The sequence below is a fragment of the Cardiocondyla obscurior genome, linkage group LG01 (genome assembly GCF_019399895.1).
Source record: "Cardiocondyla obscurior isolate alpha-2009 linkage group LG01, Cobs3.1, whole genome shotgun sequence".
Lineage (NCBI taxonomy): Eukaryota > Metazoa > Arthropoda > Insecta > Hymenoptera > Formicidae > Cardiocondyla > Cardiocondyla obscurior.
This window is the reverse complement of record NC_091864.1, coordinates 3721096-3740012: the sequence shown is the minus strand read 5'-3', so window position 1 is coordinate 3740012 and position 18917 is coordinate 3721096. Positions and strand designations below refer to the sequence as shown.

General features: G+C 39.8%; 1 protein-coding gene across 4 annotated transcripts in view; it reads left to right on the top strand.

Annotated features, from left to right (window-relative positions):
• Window positions 1-18917, top strand: part of LOC139110229 (tachykinin-like peptides receptor 99D) — a 35719-nt gene that overhangs the window by 14247 nt on the left and 2555 nt on the right. For all 4 annotated transcript variants that reach the window (XM_070670107.1, XM_070670018.1, XM_070669940.1 and 1 more), the window contains 3 exons: window positions 5428-5646; window positions 9083-9233; window positions 17084-17280. In XM_070670107.1, coding sequence (XP_070526208.1) covers window positions 5428-5646; window positions 9083-9233; window positions 17084-17280 — 567 coding nt within the window. The remainder of the gene's footprint in view (window positions 1-5427; window positions 5647-9082; window positions 9234-17083; window positions 17281-18917) is intronic.

The window sequence follows — 18917 nt, the reverse complement described above, 5'->3', positions numbered from 1 at the left end:
AAGCGTCACCGCGTCACGATCCACTCTCGTCCGCGGAATAAGCGACGCCGAAAACCTGCAGCACGGTGCAAGCTGCATCAGCGGCAAGTGGAGCGGGTTCACGATACGTCGAGCACGTAATTTAGACCGAATGTTTCGCGTGTCCTTGACTTTCACCGAGTCCAAGAGTCACGTATCTCGTAAACGGAACGAGAAACTCGACCGCGACGAAGAAGGCGATCGAGGTGCAGCCGCTATGATCGAAAACTAACGCCCTGGTTGAGAAGGAAATGGCTGACTCGCGAGTGAAGTTAGTTTCGATATATCGAACGCGATGTAGGCGTCACTCGCGAGTGTAGTACACCTGGTGCACCCCGAAGGACAGATATGGCGTCGGCCGCGGTGATGGCGCTAGCGTACGTAACCTTGTCGCGTTGTGCGTCCGCCGAATATCACACGGAGCGCGCGCATAGATGCTTCCCGTAGCACCGGTAACCGAGGACTGAGGGGGAAGGATCGGCGCTCTACACGGAATTTTCGCGCATGCGCGTTGAAAATGAATCTCAATGTAGCTACTATTACTGAAAAAATGTATCAGTGGTGGTCCCTCTAATTCTACGTTTCTTAATAGCTTTTTTATTATTAGAATACATTATGCATGAATCATCACCGATACATTTTTTCAGTAGTAGTAGTAGCTACTACATTGAGATTTATTTTCAACGCGCACGCGTGAAAATTCCGGCCCGATTCCCATCACTGTTACTATGTTCCGCGTTCTCGGCGGCCGAGGGAAGGGATGAAGACGGAGGAAGTCACGAATTACGCTAGCCGCCGTCATCGCAGCAAACGCCATATCTGGTTTCAAGTACGACAAGCGGAATATACTATAGCTGCGAGTACTGGACGCGACGAAAGTTTCGTACGTTACGCCCGACGTGTTAATCCAAGTTCGCGAGTGACTTCGACGTACAAGACAAAGCAACCAGTGGAAAGGCACTGGAATACAGAAGGTAATCGTTCGTTTTCTAATTAGACGACGTCGCCTCCGCATTCTCTTTCGATACTCTTTATCCGCGGACAAAGATAACACGCTGTCGTGGACAGGAACCTAACTTAATCGAGTCCGTGCGGATCGAGTTCTAATTGCCGAGCTCGGCACATTTGTAAGAACTAACTAAAAAATGGAAACAGTAGGTGAGTAGGCTTGGCGAGCGCGAGGCGTCTCGCGAAGGTACATTTTTTGTCGCCTCTGCATTCGAGAATGCTTCCACGAGACTGAAAAAGTGCGGATTGATTTGAAAGAAGCACTTTTAATTAATGTCGGGACCAAATAAACTATTAATAAATCGCATCGTTTAATACGCTTATGCTTTGTCTCTGAATATGTCTGCTCTCGACTTTTTGCTTTCTCTCCGCTCATACATGCACTCACACAACTCAGTAACTCAAGCGTCCAATCACGGGACGTCCAACTTTCGCACAAATATGAAATGACCAGTCGCATCTAACGACTTGACTAACGTACATCTATTACAATACCTCTACACTCACACGGTGTATTAACGTACGGGGAACAGTCACACATCATCTTACAGAATGATGAGATGAGTTTAATATACGAAACAGATTCGCATTGTCGTTAAAGTATCTTTATTCATCAAAGTATGCATCGATTTAATCTGACTTAACTTATCATGTAAATTTCTATGAATTTACAATTTTGAATAGCAATTTGAAATAAATAAAAATCGCAGAGTATGCCGGTCAAATAAAAAATATTTTACAAAATAAATGAATAAATAAAAAATTATCACTTACTCTAGAAGATTTAAATATTTATTTTGTAGTAAAATATTTTATAACGTATGATATTTGAATATATATTTCAAAAAAGAAAAAAAAAAATAGAAAAAAAATAAAATAAAATTATTAATATGTATATTTTTATTTAAATTGTGCATAAAAATATCTGGACTTTATTTTTCAGATACATTCTACGTATACGAAATTCTGTATGGATTAAAGAACCTAAAATTTGTTACGGAAGTACCCGGAAAAGTATAATGGATTGAAAATAGTACGAGTAAATGTATAGATCGACCGCAAGGAGGTCAAGACTTTCCACAATCCTTATTCTCAAGTAGATGATGACTGTGTCGTTGTACCGAAAGAGGTATGGGGCTTTGCAAAAACTAAAAAAAGCCATTTTACTCGAAGGGAATGCGAAACAGGTTGGCAGCTAAAAGCATTAAAATCATCTGCACACAGCATAGCCATGTTACAGTCCAACTTTTCAGTGAGTAATTTATAAAAAGTAAAGTATTTAAAAATTTTATTTGCTCAAAACAGTTACTTCTTCGTCCATCTGCCTTTAAAAATCCCGGTTAATCTCCAGTTATGTTCGTACACGCGTTACAAGTTAATGCTTGAAAGATAACAAAAAAGCAGCGTTCTAACGCGACTTTTCTCATCGGTCGCAATTACTTGCTTTCGTATTAAAATGCCAACGAGCTTTCCAATGTTGCGTTTGCGCTTGTAAATGTACGAGTGCATATCGAAACTGGACTTTAATTTAAAATCGTTAAAAATAAATAGCGTGGAATAAAATTTTTAGTGGTAGGAACGCTGTCATCTCAGGAATTCAGTTATACCGTAATAACGTCTATTTTATCTTTAGATTAAAATATTGATATTAGCTCAGAGTTAAATCACGATTAAATGGAAGTCTTCGTTGTAGAAACCTGAGCGCGAAAATCCCGAGAATCTCGAATTCGGAATGCGTGTACATATAAGTATCTATGCACATATACAAGCACATCTTAATGTTCATCTCTGGATTAACATCTACGAAAGGGGAGAAGAAGGGGGGAGTGAGGGCAAAAAGCATGGGAGAAACGTCAAGAATATTTCCTTGATGTTTAATGATTATTCCACACTAGAAGCTCGAGTTCATAGAGAGACTCTGCTCCAGGCTCTTCTTCTTCTTCCCCTATCTATATACATCTCTCTCTTTCACTTTAGGTAAAAGCCTTGATCCTGCGAAATGCAACTGTCTGCTGCACGTATGCACCTATCTACCTCGAAGCGAAACAATGCATGTTTGAGGTCGAGATGAATTTTCCTATGCAAAAGACGTCACTATCGCGTTTTAAAAATTTGACGAGAATTTCAAACACTTTCAAGATGAAATTCTATCGCTTCGAGAAATCAATATTTTATTTCTGTCGAACAGTAAAAGGCTAACACATTTCCGAGAAACCAAAATTACGAATGGAGGAGAGGTTAAATGGACGCAATATTTCACGAAATGACGTTTTATCATTATTATTTCTCTCGCGGGGAAATATATTTTATTTGAAAGACATTTTCAGACCTTCGCACGCCAGTATGGCATAAAGTTGTGAGCGCAAGATAGTCTGTGAAATCGCGGAGGCAAAGGAAGAACAATAGGAACGGAAAGCGGCAAGGGAGGAAGAAGTGACGTGGCGAGAGAAATGCGATCGAACTAAGGGACGAACTTCGTTCGGAACTTTATCTTTGAGAATAGAATAGAGGAATTGAAACGTCGGATGTATGTACGGTAGCTCAAAACGAAAAACACTCGGCGCTGCTTTCAAGGCAAGATCAAACTCGGATCCGATCAGATCTTTCCGCGAAAGACTGAAACTCCATTCGAAGGAACAATAATCCGTGCCCAGCTTTTGCGCTTCTAAAACATCGAAAGAACAAAAAGGTGGAACGCGTGCTCGGCTCACCTCGTACTAAGAGGAAAAATTTTATTATCGATATTACGATCTTTACGACTGTAAGCATCGTAAATGCGCTTGGAACGTCATCTCCGGTGTAAACGTGTTTGTCTTTGTAATATCCGCCGTTAGAAACGTGGCTTCTAAACGAATAGCTGTCGAAATAGGTCATAGAGAGACCAAAAAATAAGAAAAAAAAATAGTTTCTTTGTCCGTTAATTTAACTATCATCTTGCTTTATTCACGTAAGCGAAACCTTCTCATCTTGCACACGTCGCTTATGCAGCCACGACGACTCATAAATGTATTATTCTCTTCACGAGTCGCATTAATGCGCAGTCAGGAGGAAAAGCCTGCCTAGAATTTACCCGAAATTATAAAGAGATCCGTTTCAATATTTCAACGTTTTTTTCGCTCCACCTTAAAATCGGATTAAAATCTATTCAACATTTGATACGTTATTATTGAGACCAATTTATGCGAGGGCTCGCGTAACCGTAAGTTTAAATCTCTCATCATTATCGTCTTCATTATCCGTTCTTCTCACATTTCGACCGCTTGCGGGCATGCTTGCGCCGAACCTTAAGGAATCTAACTTACCGCGCAATCTCTCTTAACGTTATATAATGTTACGCGACCTTATATCCTGAGAGACTTGGTAACCGAGATCAAGTATTGTTGTCAAAACGTAACAATCGAGTCAGTCTCGATAAATTCGATAAAGGGTCACCGTAATTTCACAAGGAGGCGAGCATAATCTTTACCCACTGTAATTTCACGTCATTGTATAACTATTACAAAGTGTAGCCGTATTCATCGCTTTAACGTACAAATGCCGAATCGATCTTATTCCGTATGAATTCTCGTTCCCTCAAATTACAGAAAGACACGTTTCTCCAGTAGCTTCTACTTTTCTCTTGGCAGTAATTTTTGCTCGCTTTCAGTTATACGAATTTTACGATTTGACCTGATATGGGTATATCTGGATATATATTTATAAAGGTTATAGGAAGAAAGAGAAAAAGTAAGAGAGATATAATCTATATTAGTCACGCTTGCCTACGGCGATTCTTGAAATTCGAGCTGTCCCGTGCAGTCGCGCAAACATGATTTTATTCTATCGCGACTATAATATTGTCGTTAGGTCCTGCGTCTACTCGCATCTTCCTCGTTTTACACATTTTTTTCCTGCGCAAGGCGGAGAGTGCCTCCTCTTTCGTCTCTTCTCTTCTCGTCTCGTCTCGTCTCGTCTCGTCTCGTCTCGGTGAAAAAAGCTGACGCTGCCTTATCTATTATCCCGCGACGCAACCTGTCCTTATCACCCGGAGACTTTATCACAAAATTCACGTCTGAGAGATTCCGACAATGTAGACCCTCTGCGCTTGCAACTCTCTGCGCGCAATTTTATTTTAATGAAAGTAATAACGCGAGCATTTTGTATTCTAAGTGATATGGATTTTGTTGCTGATTTCATATCCGTAAAAATTTTATTCTCTCTCTAATTTTAAATATATTATTATTTTCTTTTTAATATTTATGAAATGACGTATTTTAAGCGTCTTTGTCTAGAATATTTTATCCCCTCAATCAATTTAATCTAATTTACTGGGAAAAATAGCAAGCCCCGTAATTAGGTCGTTCTCATACAATCAAATTTTTCATCTGTCGACTTAAATGATTAATGTGGACTTTTTTTTAGGTACATGGCCATTGTGAATCCTTTGAAACCACGTATGGGGAAAAAGGCAACGTTATGCGTTGCAATCATAATCTGGATCATCGGGGCAATTTTGTCTCTACCGATGCTGCTTTTCTACACCACATACACTCAGAACTTTATGAACGGCGAGGTTCGCGTCGTCTGTTATAGCGCTTGGCCGAATACGGACGACAATGGACTCAGCTACGGCGAATATTTGTAAGTCTAACGTTGCATTAACGCATGCATATTTCCAAAATTCCCGGAATACTTTTATATACTTTTTAATTTAATTACTAATTTTTTTTTTAATTAAAAGCGTTACTTTCAAAAACTCATAAAAACGTCGTAACTTCATGTACATGCTCATGTTTAATGTAATACTGCTATTATTTACAGTTATGACTAGTAAACAATTGTGTCTGTCTGGCAAATCGGTATCTCTTTCACGCACATGAGCGTGTCCAGTGCAAATGCCACATATACCACCATGCCGGCACAACGAGTCTCTCATTTCGTTGCAAAGTGTATGCAATCTTGATATCGCGGGACGAGAGAGGCGATATATATCCAGTTAATGATACCTTGAATTCGGCGCATCGTAAATGTATCGCGTGTCCTCGAATAGCGCGCGAATTAAATCGAGTTTTGATCGGATTGTAATTACAGATAAAAATCTGAGCCGCGCTCCACATTTGCATCCGTACGTGCGATCGTCCATTAAGATAAATCCGTGAAAACACTCTCGTCGAGATAACGAAGCGAGCGGCTGTTTCCTTATTGAATGATTCGGACGGTATACTCAAAGCTCGCCGATATCGTGCGCGGCACGTTATGTGGAATCACGCACCGCCGCCGGCCATGGTACCGGTAGTTGAGAGAATTCTAATCTCGATATAAATGCCGCTTCGAACAGTCGCTCTTAAAATAACTCGCGACGCTTAATCCAAGTTCACGCGATTCTATCCATCGCTCAATAATTTCAATCTGGCTCAAAGTGTCTCATCGATCCCGCGACCGCCAGATTCGCGCGACGCGAAACTTTCCAATATCCCGGCTCTCATCTTTTGCTTAACTATTAGAGAAGCGTCGTTTCATCAATTGTTCGATACAAAAAGTCCCTGCCAAATTGATCGCTGGCTATTTGTCGAGATTACAAACTGAATCAAATTCGAATCTCTTATCACGGTGAGTCTAACGGTGCACACATCGATAGGCGATACCGCGTAAAGAAACGCGAGAAAGAGAGAATGCGAAATTAGCCACACCTTACGAAGGTGTGGTTATAATGAAATTATACAGATTAATAATCTTGTAATCTATATGGAATGCTGCGAGCGTAAATTAATGAAGATTCATTAGGTGACCATTAATTTAAAAGTATGAAGATTTCAGTAATCATAAATGACGTGAATAGCATGAACAATATCGTACGTAAATGTATCATTTATCGTTACGTAATTTTTACATTAAAAATTGTTGGAAAAGGGGTTTAATTACGGAAGTAGGAAGCTTGAAAAGAGGAAAAAAAAAAAGAGAGAGATACATTGAATAAATTGTCTAAATTCACGCAAGAACAGCGATAATCATCAATTCACGCTAAATGTGTACTATTCACGACAGCTTAAAGCTCGGCTATTTACAGAATTTACGGGACTTCATCTACGATATGATTCCGTATTTGAGACAATTTTATACGATAATATACTCTTTAAATCTTTCAGAATAAAATTTCGCTTCAAAAAGTTTCGAGAACATATTATCGTATAAAATTGACTGAGTTTTTCTTTAATATTCCAGGATTTTTCAAATACATTTTCTTCTTTCAAGCGCTTTTTTATTTTTTTTTTTTTCGTGCAGTCTAATCTCCGCGTAATCTTTAAATGCAACGGAAGCAAATTTGTATAAATATCGGTGCTGCGTGAAAAGCCCGCTACTCAACGATCGTGTCTCGAAAATTCTGCTTCTAGAGCATTTGGTTCGCTCGTCATTGAACGCTGACGATTAAAGCTTTTACGGACTTGTACGGCTTAAATCTAGTATTCTCGATTGAAATCACGCGGGGGTAACCGAATGAATTCGTGCGCGGGTAGTTTTTTTACCCGTCCGAGATCAGCAGCGATTTCCGAAATGCCGAGTGCGAAACCGGACATTTTGACGGTCGTATAATAGCTGGCGACGCTTCGTAATCCGATTGCAACAAATCCGCTTGTTACTAATCCCAATAAAGAGTGCATTTTAACGTCCCGGTCACGATGTGGGAAACGGTTCGTTTGGAAAATTAACAGTTATTACCGTCGCTCTCAATTCGTTGTAATTACCGTAACGAATATACATAGATAGGATTACTGACAGAAATTGCGGTATCAGTCGCGTGCACTATCGACGAGCAACGGTTAAAAACGCGAGATTTTTTCCCGTGCTAATTCAGTCATCGCGTCTCTTAGCCTTTCAACACGAATCGAAGGTGAATTATTAAATTTCCCCTCTTTCCTGAAAATCGTACAATATTTTCGCCGGGCATAAATTTTTGAAATTTTCCTCGAACGGAATTACGACTCGCGCTGTGCGTTACGCGTAATTCGTTTAACTCGTCGGGCTCTCGTAAATTTCGCTAGATGCGCCCGCGCCGGCTCGTTACATTCCGCTGCTAAAGGTTAACGGCAATTACGCGATTATCATTAGTCGCGTAAATGCGCCGGCATGTAAATGATTACATACGAGTTTTCGCGTTGAAACGCGAGGTCGGTTTAACTCGCCTGTTCCGTCGCGACTTGATATTGGTCGAGGCTCGATAGGTATAAACGCACGCTTTTACGAGCAAACGTCAAACGGCGTACACGTATGTACGCCAGTTCATTAGGCCGAATAATATACGCTGCTCGCGAATATCCGCCGTCGCGATCGATGGACCTGTTGTCGCAAAAACTGTCGTATATGATTTTTATTCGACTCTCATCACGTCGTTTGGGGGGGAGGGATTTGGTATGCGCTTTGAAACCAGCTGGGCATCGTGATACTCCCGGATAAAAGCGACCGCGTTATTTTCTCCCTTTGAGCATCACATGTCATCGCTTATCGCGCTGTCGGATGTAAATTTATGTTGAAACTACTACACACGTCTGTGGCTCGGTGACGCGCCAGCTCTAGTGAAATTGATTGGCTAAACCACAAATTAGGTCGTACATACGCATAATGGCGTCCGCGACAAATTTAATCATGAATTTATTAATGAATTACACTTGCCTCCGTGCAATTGATAATGATTACAAAATCGATGGCTACTTGTACGGAAAATGCCGCGGCGTTTGTTTCCCTTTTCAAATTTTCGCCTTTCATTTCCGATTTCAAAAGACCGTAATGTAATTAAATCTTAAATTACATTTTCCGCTAAAGAAAAGTGAAATTAACTGGAAAAATAAGATTTTCTTGTCTGTTTAAAGCTCTTAAAGCACGAGGATACTTCAATTCTCGATGTCAACTTAATAATGAGACCGCGCCTTGACTACTCTTTAACCGAGGAGAAAGGTCGACTCTAGTTTCCTCAAAGAGTTCTGGAAGTGCGCGCGAACTCCTAAGGCACTTGCCAGAATAGACATTTCCCGCAAAAACTTGCTCTTGAGAGCGTATTCTAGTGAGTTTTCGTTATTTTCAGGTACAACGTGATCTTTATGGTGCTGACATACTTTTTGCCAATCGGATCTATGACGTTCACCTATGCCAGAGTTGGCCTGGAACTGTGGGGCTCGCAAAGTATCGGGGAGGCCACGGCCAGGCAGCTCGAAAACATTCGCAGCAAACGGCGGGTATGTATCAAATTAATTAATATCCGCGCATATTAGTTCGGCCGCTGAAATATCTTTCTTTCCACGGCGGGAAAATTATTTAGAGCGAAAAAGCGGATAGGTGCTCAAGGGCGAAGGAGTTTTTTTCTAATTTCTTTTTCTGCGAATTGTAATATTCGAGCGGACGTAAAGTAAACCTCGTTGCTTATTACACTCGCGAAACGGAAAATGGATGTTAATAAACTTGATAAACTCGGGGTGGAATTTTGTTATACGCGTCTCGTGCTCGATAGCGTTTAAGTAATTAAAGTGCAGTGTCATGTCTGCACTTGTAGCGTATTTATACGAGGTGGTGCGACTAAGTAATCCTCACTCGCGAGCATGCTCTTTAATTCCGCTCGCCCGAAACCCGGGGAAAAGCGATATACGAACTATCTCAATTAATTAAGTTTAGCTGAAACTTTAGACAATTTCTGTTCTAATCTTTTGTCGCGTAAACAAGGATGCCGCGTGGTTTCGCCTCACTGTTCTCGGGGCCAAATAAATTATAAATATTTCATATTCTTTAAGAAACTTTATTAAAATTGGACGCGCCAATTCGACGTGCAGCCACAATGATATTCAGTAACATATTATACAAATATAAAATTTAAATTAAACTGATGTTGAAATAAATAATTACCGGTTCAAAAATTAATTTCTACGCCCCGTTAATTTCTCTTTCAACGAGACATTTAATAACATAATTATTTTTTATTAAAAAAAAAATTTAAAAAAAATTAAAAAAACCAATAAAAGAATAAAAATTTTTAATCGTGTTCTCTTCCTATATAATAATTTCTCTAATTATTTTTCAGAGTGATAAAGTACACCGAATAAACAGAAAAGGCTACTAATTTTATGCAAATACGAGCAAATACTAAACTACTAATTTTATGCAAATAGAGGATAATATTTAACTCGAGATTACGCAGTCGAGGTCTGATGTCTCGCCTAGATCTCCTTTCCTCGCGACGTCTGGAATCTGAAATGTCACGCTATTTCCTTCTCCCGTGCGTAGAGAGCTCGCAGAAAGCGCGGATAATAAATTATAATCGCACGAGGACTAATTGTTGATTAAAATCTTTCGCGCCGACAGTGCACGGCGCTCCCGTGACTTTATGAGTGACTCTAGTCCGATATTACCTGCACGACACTCCCAAAAGCAAACAGCCGGCAAGCCGTTTGCATTCGTTTATTCAAATATCGAAAGTACGTTGGCTTTCCCATCGAATTTTTCCTCAAACGGAACAAGAGCTTTGCTCGGGTAATATCCTCGGGGGCCCTACACCGGCGAACTCGCCCACCACGGCAAGGTGATACCCGTGGGAGAGAATCGAAAATAAAATCAAATAACCGACGTGTAAAATATATGGGACGATACGAAGAATATCTAAAATTCGTGTGTCGTATAAAATAAGTAGAATAACGCAGGCAAACATATATTCCGGTAGCAACGACGAGATAATGCGGTATTGTCGCGTGACCTTGATTGCCGCATCGTATGATTACATTCGCGACCGGGTGTTGGGAAGATTGCGACTCGCTGATAATCGCGGTACAGCCATACCACCGATCGCAAATGCGAGCGACCGCACATAATCGAGTAATACACATAGATCAAATTCAGGTGCGCGGGGAAACGCATGCGAGCGGCATTAAGATTCGCGTGAAACGATAATATACCGCAGCCTGATGATATTGGCCTTATCCAACCCTCGTAAACTCGGCTTATCGGCTCTGTTTTAGTGGCCATGAGGGGTGCCACGATTTTCTTCCCTTATGAATAACATCAGCGATTCTCCAATAATATCTTGCGCGGCAATAGAAGCCGAGTTACACGCAAAAAAAAGTTCCAAGTACGTCTTTGTCTTTTCTTATCTTAACGGCGCTATGGTAATTTTTATCGCTTACGTGAATATTACATGACGAATGAGTAAATTCTCACGACTTTCGGCGGATCGTAAAGATCCCTCATAGTTAAAAGTAACAAACGTCTATATTTGCTAACGTTAATAAAAATGTTACCGAGCGCAAACGATACCCAAGTAGAAAATGAGCCTAATTTTTACGCGAGCAGATTGATGATAAAAATATAATTAAAAAAAAAGAATTAAATAGTTCTAAATCGTGTTGTGTTCTTTTTTTTGCAAGCATTAAAAAAGTCGCATCTTAACGTCGCTGCTAATTTCTTCTTCGCGTGATAAACGAAATGAGATATAGAAAAATATGATTAAGACGCGACGGGTTTTTTTATTCGCTGACGCGGGGCGTTAAAAAACGCCTTTCTAATTAGCTTCAAACGAGATGTATAATGACTATTTACGAAGCTAACTGCTAAACGAAGATTGCACGTGTACACAATATTTCGTAGCGCGTGTTCCGTATCTCGGAAAACGTTGATTCGAATCCAAAGCCCGGCTATAATTCGTAATTAGACGAGTCCCGGCTTGCACCTTCGCGGCCCTCCATTTCCGACGACGCTTTGACTTTAACTCTCTCAACTACTCTCGGTCAATAAAGTTTACGGGAGAAAGTTTCAACTATTCTCTATGGGCAGTAACACGAATGACGTCGGGGCGCTTAGTTAATTTTTGGCCGGGGAAAGAGAGAGGAAAAGGGAGGAAAAGCGGTCCCCGAGGGGCAATTCCTTTGTTTCAAAGAAAAATATCCATGTTCCCTAACACGCTCGCGATACAAGCAACGAATATCCTACAAGCGTTTATTGCCTACAATCGTTTGTGATCTGCGTTTCAAACGGGGTAAAAAAACGATTAGGTACAAGTTTCCGCCTTCCGGCCACCGGCTTTGCCTTTATTTTGTTCTCGCAAAACGTGAGGGTCGTAACTTTTTCAATGCGACGTAAAAAATTACGTAAAACGGTGATGAATGTAACGAAATATCTCCAACATTTCCACGGTAATATATAAAAGTCTACGTGCACGTAAGGGACACGGGCGCAATTAATGCTGAAATACTATCTAATCGGGTAAAGTGATCGCCGAGAAGAAAATAAATGGAATGTGATTATCGGATATAAAAATGCTCGTCCTAAATGGACGTATAATGAATTCGCAACGAGGCGATCGATACGAATGTAAGAAGAATGGCTGCGTACTTTTTCAAATGTATGCACAAGGGACCGAAGTCGTGATTTGTCTCTGGAGTATTACGCCAATTACGCATATAATTATCTCCATAAGTTATAAATGACGTTTCTAGCGACCTCGCTGATATTAAAAATGTGTATTATAATTTAACGTCTAACGTTGATGTAAAAAGAAAAAAAAATATTTAATCAAGGATTAAATTGAAATTTTTGTAACTGACAGATTTACCAATTTCTTGATTGATATCAATTTATGAATATTCTAAAAAAAATAGAAAAACCGTATTCGATATTGAAAATTAGCATAATAACTTTCTTGAAATTAACAGAACAACGATAATGCGTTACAACATAAATGTTGCGGTTGACGACCGTAATAGCTTTGCTTTTTAATAACTACATATTGCATATTCAAAGACGCTGAATAAGGAAAATTAATTTACTTGAAAATTAAATAAATGAATAATCCGCGATTCAACTAGTTGTAAATTTTTTTTACTGGCCAACTTTCTACTCTTACTCTTTATTTTCAATTTTTAATTTACCTTAAACTTTCTTTATTCATATACACGAACGTAAAGTAACAATTTAATTCTGTTAACAATTTAGATTTCGTATTTAAAAGTACTAGCGACATATATGCAAAGAAAAAAAAGAAAAAGAATTAAGTGAAAATGAATTTCGCAGCTAAACGAATATGTCAAACGTTTAATAGAATAGTCTTGAATATTTTAACAGTCCATGAATTTTCGTCGTTAAAATAATTATCCGCGAACAAAATGAAAGGAAGAGACAACGCGTTGGCGTTTAATTGAAAGATACGCGCCAGGAAGGAAAATTGTAACGCTATATACCAGAAGAATCGAGCTAATTTCCTTCGCGTGTCGGGCGCATTGGATTTCCATTAGGCGACAAAAGGCGCCCGTTTTACCGCATTCGAAATCGCAGCTCTATTCTGTCTCCTACGTATAGGCACACAAGCAGGTCCCAGCTGCCGGTATTACGAATCCGGGTAATCCGGGTTATGGATCTCATGTCCGTTACAGAGCTTACGTGTATACGAGTAGGAGTTTCGGTACACGACATGTGGACAAACGGCCTGTATCTACAGATAGACTAGCGCGTTTACACGCAATTACCGCGGAAACGTCATGGTTTCGTCTGACGCGCACGTAATTCGCATTATTTCTACTTTCGTTCCGAGAGGCTATTACTCGATAAATTTCTTTTTCTTTTTTTTATCCTTGAAGAATTTCTTTCATTAGGTCTTGTTACAATTTATTCGAAAAGAAAGAGTGCTTTGCTCAGCGTCATTCGATTTAATCGAATTACACGAACCTACCTCGCGTTAGATTAACATACGAATGGAGGAAAGCCACCAAACGCGAAACCTTCTATTTATTATGTAACCATTATATTTTTCTCGCGTTTTTCATCAACTGTAGTCGCGCACTGCTTTTGAAAATTTAAAAAGCTGTTTATGGTGCAAAATTTTAAATGCACGCAAAGTGCGGTGCGCGTGAAACATAAACCCGTAGACGGGTAAAGTACTTAAACTCCTTGGAGTCTCGCTTTTAAACTTGAAGCGTAAATAAGTCTAGAGTACATTTAGGTACACTTACAACTCTCGCAATAACCTTTAACTTTCGCAAAGTTACGTCAAACATCTTTTGTTTCCACGTGTTCCACGTGTCTCTACAAATAGTTAGCTTAGACTCTTGTTTCTAATTGTTCTATAAATTTCAATTAAACGCGAGCGCTATTTTTTTAAGAAACCCTGATTACAAACTGCGAAAATAAATAATTATGCGACTTACCAATCTGCATGGCAGCGGAGGTGTTGAGTTCTGCCGGTGGCTGTAACATAAAAAGAAATATATCAATGTAGTCATGTAAATTGGTTCATAAAATTTATAAAAAAAAAAAGATTAAAGTCTTTATTTAATAAAGATTTTATAAAAGAAATTTATGCTCACCTAAGAGTTGCTCCGCCGATGCAGGATGCCTATCCGAGGCCTGCTCCTCCTCTCAGAGGGGACGTGACGAGCCATCCTTCCGCGCCCTGGAAACTCGCGAACGCGCCCGGGTGAAGTTACAATCGCGAAAATTAATTAACACTATCGCGCGTTATTTTTCGACACTCCCGTAAAAAGATAATCGTGATAAAGACGCCCGATAACTAACGAAACGACCGACGAACCGGCTGCGGGGTTCGTGTAATTTAATATCGGCGTGCGGCACTTTTTTTCACTGCACTACAGCGGAGTTCCTCTTGATCTGTAACATAAATGACAAAATTATATGTAGATTTAGAATGTAATTCGGAATGTAATTCGGAAGGAAAGCTGAATACTACTTACCCCTGGGTTGCTCCGCTGGGGCAGGATACCCTTCCTGGGCCTGCTCCTCCTCTCAGGTAGCACGTGTCGAGTCATCCTTCCGCGCCCTGGACACTCGCGAACCGTGATTTTACAACCGCGAAGATTATTCATTACTTTCGTTCGGAATAAAGTCAAAAGAATCACGCCCGAATACTATGCCCAACTCCCGGAACGACCGATATACCGGCGGCGACACGTGCTCTCCTCGCGCGGAGAATCGCACGTTCTCTTCTCACACGGAGTATCGCGCGTAATCTCCTCGCACGGAAAATAAAGAGGAGAGGATAGTTCTCGAGTCACGCGGCTTTCGTTAAACGGAAATACGTATGAGTTTCGGCACGAGCACGCGGTCGCCGTGAGAGCGTAATATGTACGTGTACATTGCGCGACCGCTGGAGAAGGACAGAGCGAGAGTGGGAGGAGTGGGGGAACACACGTAGCGCGCAGCACGTAGGTTCGCGCTAACTCTATCCCCGTCCCTCCCGCCTCACCCCGCTTCCCCCCGCGCCTATCTATTCGTTACTCTCGTTCGATGTAATTGTGATATTTAATAAGTATGTCCAGACAAAGACGGTACTTCCACTAGGCTATCCTCGATCTCGAAAATCGTCAAGACCGTCTTTGCCTGGACATATTAATTAAATATTAAAATTAAATCGAACCTTAAAATCGCCGACTTGTTCGACGTTGACTCTCGCTTGGCGTGAAACAAGCCAATTCATGCGTTACCCACCAATTTTTTAAGATAGGAAAAATAAAAGATTTGATACTACACGTCGCAAATATACAAAATTACGTGCAAAATTAATTTAAATAAATTTATCTGTATAAATAATTTTTTTTTTTGTTTGAAGAAAAAAGAGTCAGCATGAAAGGACGATTAAATAATATAAAAAAGAACAGATGGAGGAAAAGTAAATTATACGAGATGAAGCCACTCAAAATTCATTGCCGCGAATAAAGCGTTACGCGATTATCGTGGATTTTTTTTCGAGCAACAGAGAAATATGCAAATTCTTATCCGACTTCGTAGAGAATGTAGCAGAGAAGCAACAAAAATACCTCAAAGCTCTACAAACACTTGCCGAAGCTCGGGCATAAATATTCGAAGAGAAGAGAATACCCGATCCGCTAAAGCAATTTCTTTTTTTTTAATAGACTAAAATGTCAAAGTCATCTTTTTGAATATGAAATCATGAGCCTCGCAGTATTCACTATTATAAATTATAACCGAATCAGCAGCTAGATCTATATCGTATACGTAACGGGAATCGCATATCCATCCGTGAGAGAAAAAAATAAAAGAACTTGTACTTTTGATTATCCAACGAAGGTAATGAGGTACAGCTCGTAACTATCTCGAGAAATCTAATTTAAGTTATTTCTCAAATAAGTCTTCTGCAGGCTGTCTTCAACTGATTACGAGAACTATACCTGCACGAAGTCGAGTAGATCGTTAATTCCAACGAAAAGGAGAATTCCTCTTCGGAAGGACAAAGGCGTAGTATAACGTGGAGTAAAAGACAAAATTGAATCTCGAGATAATAGCAAAGCGACGGGGGCACCGATATGTTACAAGCATTTTTATTACCGCGCTTTTAATTACATACATTCTTTACAGAAGGTACGTAATCAAAGCAGCGTTTAATGTCGCGCTACAAATGACCGATAGAAACTGATAAAGTGGAAACTGTATTTGGAAACAATCGATAGCTTGATTTTCTCGTTGCGCCAACAATTAGTCGCATTATTCCGATTTTCATATTAATATTAAATATGAAATTCTACTCATTACTCGCGGAAATCCTCGTGCAACATGAGATTCGTGCGCGAACCGAATCTAACAGGTGTTTTCATGTAAATCATATGTTATATATTTATAAAATACATCTACAATATCATAAAATAATCATTATTATTTGTATATAAAAAATATCAAAATACCATCTCTTGCGTTTAACCAAATATATAACAAATTGATTATTCTCTTAATATATATTATTCAAGAACTATTATTTAAACCAACACGTTACTTCCAATTATTTAACGCGATCAACGTGCAAGGGATTTTTTTCGAATAAAATCTTGATGAATAAATTATAACAAAAGGATTTTTAATTCATCTACTTAGAATCAAGTGAGAATCTACGACTTTTTTGTGGTTTCTACTTTACGAAACGTACGTAATGTTAATTCCTTTTACTCAATTACATTTTTACGATATTAAAAGTAATTTCGCTTTTTTTTTTTCTTCTCGGAAAAAGTTCAATTCTGAATTAATTACCTGAAAGCGTGGCTGGTCTTCTACGTCGTGATTAATATGAATTTTCTTTATATTTCAGGTCGTGAAGATGATGATAGTCGTCGTGGTAATATTCGCAGTGTGCTGGCTTCCGTTTCACATGTATTTCATAGTGACATCGTACCTGCCGGAGATTACAAATGAACCGTACATTCAAGAGGTATTTCTGGGGATATACTGGCTGGCAATGTCCAACAGCATGTATAACCCTATTATTTATTGCTGGATGAATACTAGGTAAGATTTTTCTCCTCCGAATTCGATATCTAAAACCACCACGTTTATTTCGCCGTTCGTCGCGGTGGTTTTCGAAAATGTGGCAAAATATCGCGTGTCTCGTTAACAGAGGTTGAATTTTAACGCGTCTTGTAATCCGGGAATTATTCCTCGAGGGTTCCTGCGTCAACCAACTCGGTGAGATGGGCAAATACGGAGATACGTAGACAGTATCGACGAATCTTCTCGTCATTTGTTAACAGAGCTCGGAAAAGTTTCTCTCTCTTCAACATCTCGAGCACTGCGGAGTATTTCGCTTCCTAAGTTTACCTCATCGCGATACGCAAGGACTAACTTAAATTATTCTGCGTTAATTAGCGGGTCTACACAAATTAAACACGAATCTCCGTTACAAAATATCCATTACTCTTGAAACACATACACAGCTCCGGCGTGAAAGTTTAAGTTTCTATCAACTGTCTTTCTCATATCTCACCTTTTGCTGGAAACGTAACGTAAACTCTAGCTTACACTTACAAATTATATTAATTAATTTTTAAGTTATCGAGCTTACAAATATCACGCTTAAAGCTATTAAATTTTAATATAAAACATAATTATCGATATGCTTACACATTTATAAAGCTATGGTGATCTAAAAACAGACGTTTCTCGCAATCGTTATATGCAACTTTGTCTCTCGAGGTTCTCAATTAAGGAGATTCGATTTTTGGCGATTTATTTCACCGCGGCCGCCTCGTCGAGTGTTTGACGAACTGTCGAGAGTTAATCCAATATAGCACACAGAGAAGATAAGCTCATCCGACTTTAGGGATACTTGGAAGGGAAGGAGAGGTACCCAAAGTTATTACAGAAATGGGAAGTAACATCGTTGCCATTAACGCGTTTACAGAAACGATCGGGTTGAATGCTAAATATTCACGATAATGGAAACGCGGTCGACCAGACCTGTGATTCCGATACGTGCAAAGTAAACGGTCGTATCATCATATAGTGCGGACCGTGGGCATTGCAGAAACGCTGTTTTTTAAGCCACATACGTATATATGAATGTGTTAACGAATCGGTGAACGTTCGTCGAGAAAAGCCGCGCGAATCCTCAGAGAGCAATCGAAATAATTTTGCTTCGCCCGCAAATGGGAATGGAAACGGGAATGGGAACGTTGTCGAGGGTCGATCGAACCGTAGCTTCCTCCCTCTATCCTTTCCGCCCTCTCAAACTCCCCTTTACACGTCACACGCAGCATGCACATGTTTTGTTCCTTACTAACATCGGTGTTGCCGCTATTTATTGGCCCATGAAAAAAAAAAAAAAAGAATAAAAAAACAAAAAAAAAACGTAACGTCAAAAACAATAAAATGGAAATATAATACATGGGAGACCTCGGCGCCGACCGTGGACGTTCGCGAGTCGAACGCACGGGTTTCAATTTTCCGCGTGCTGTCGACATCTACAGAATGTGCTTCGGTCTCATAAATATTCATATACTGATACGCGGGTATCATTGTGTTTTCGCGTCTAGGCTACACCCTCGTAATGACGACGAATAATACCGGCGCGCCGATAGAGCCACCTAACAATTGGATTACCTTCGGGTATCAAAAAACCTATGCGGGATTTATCATCCCGGGCAGTT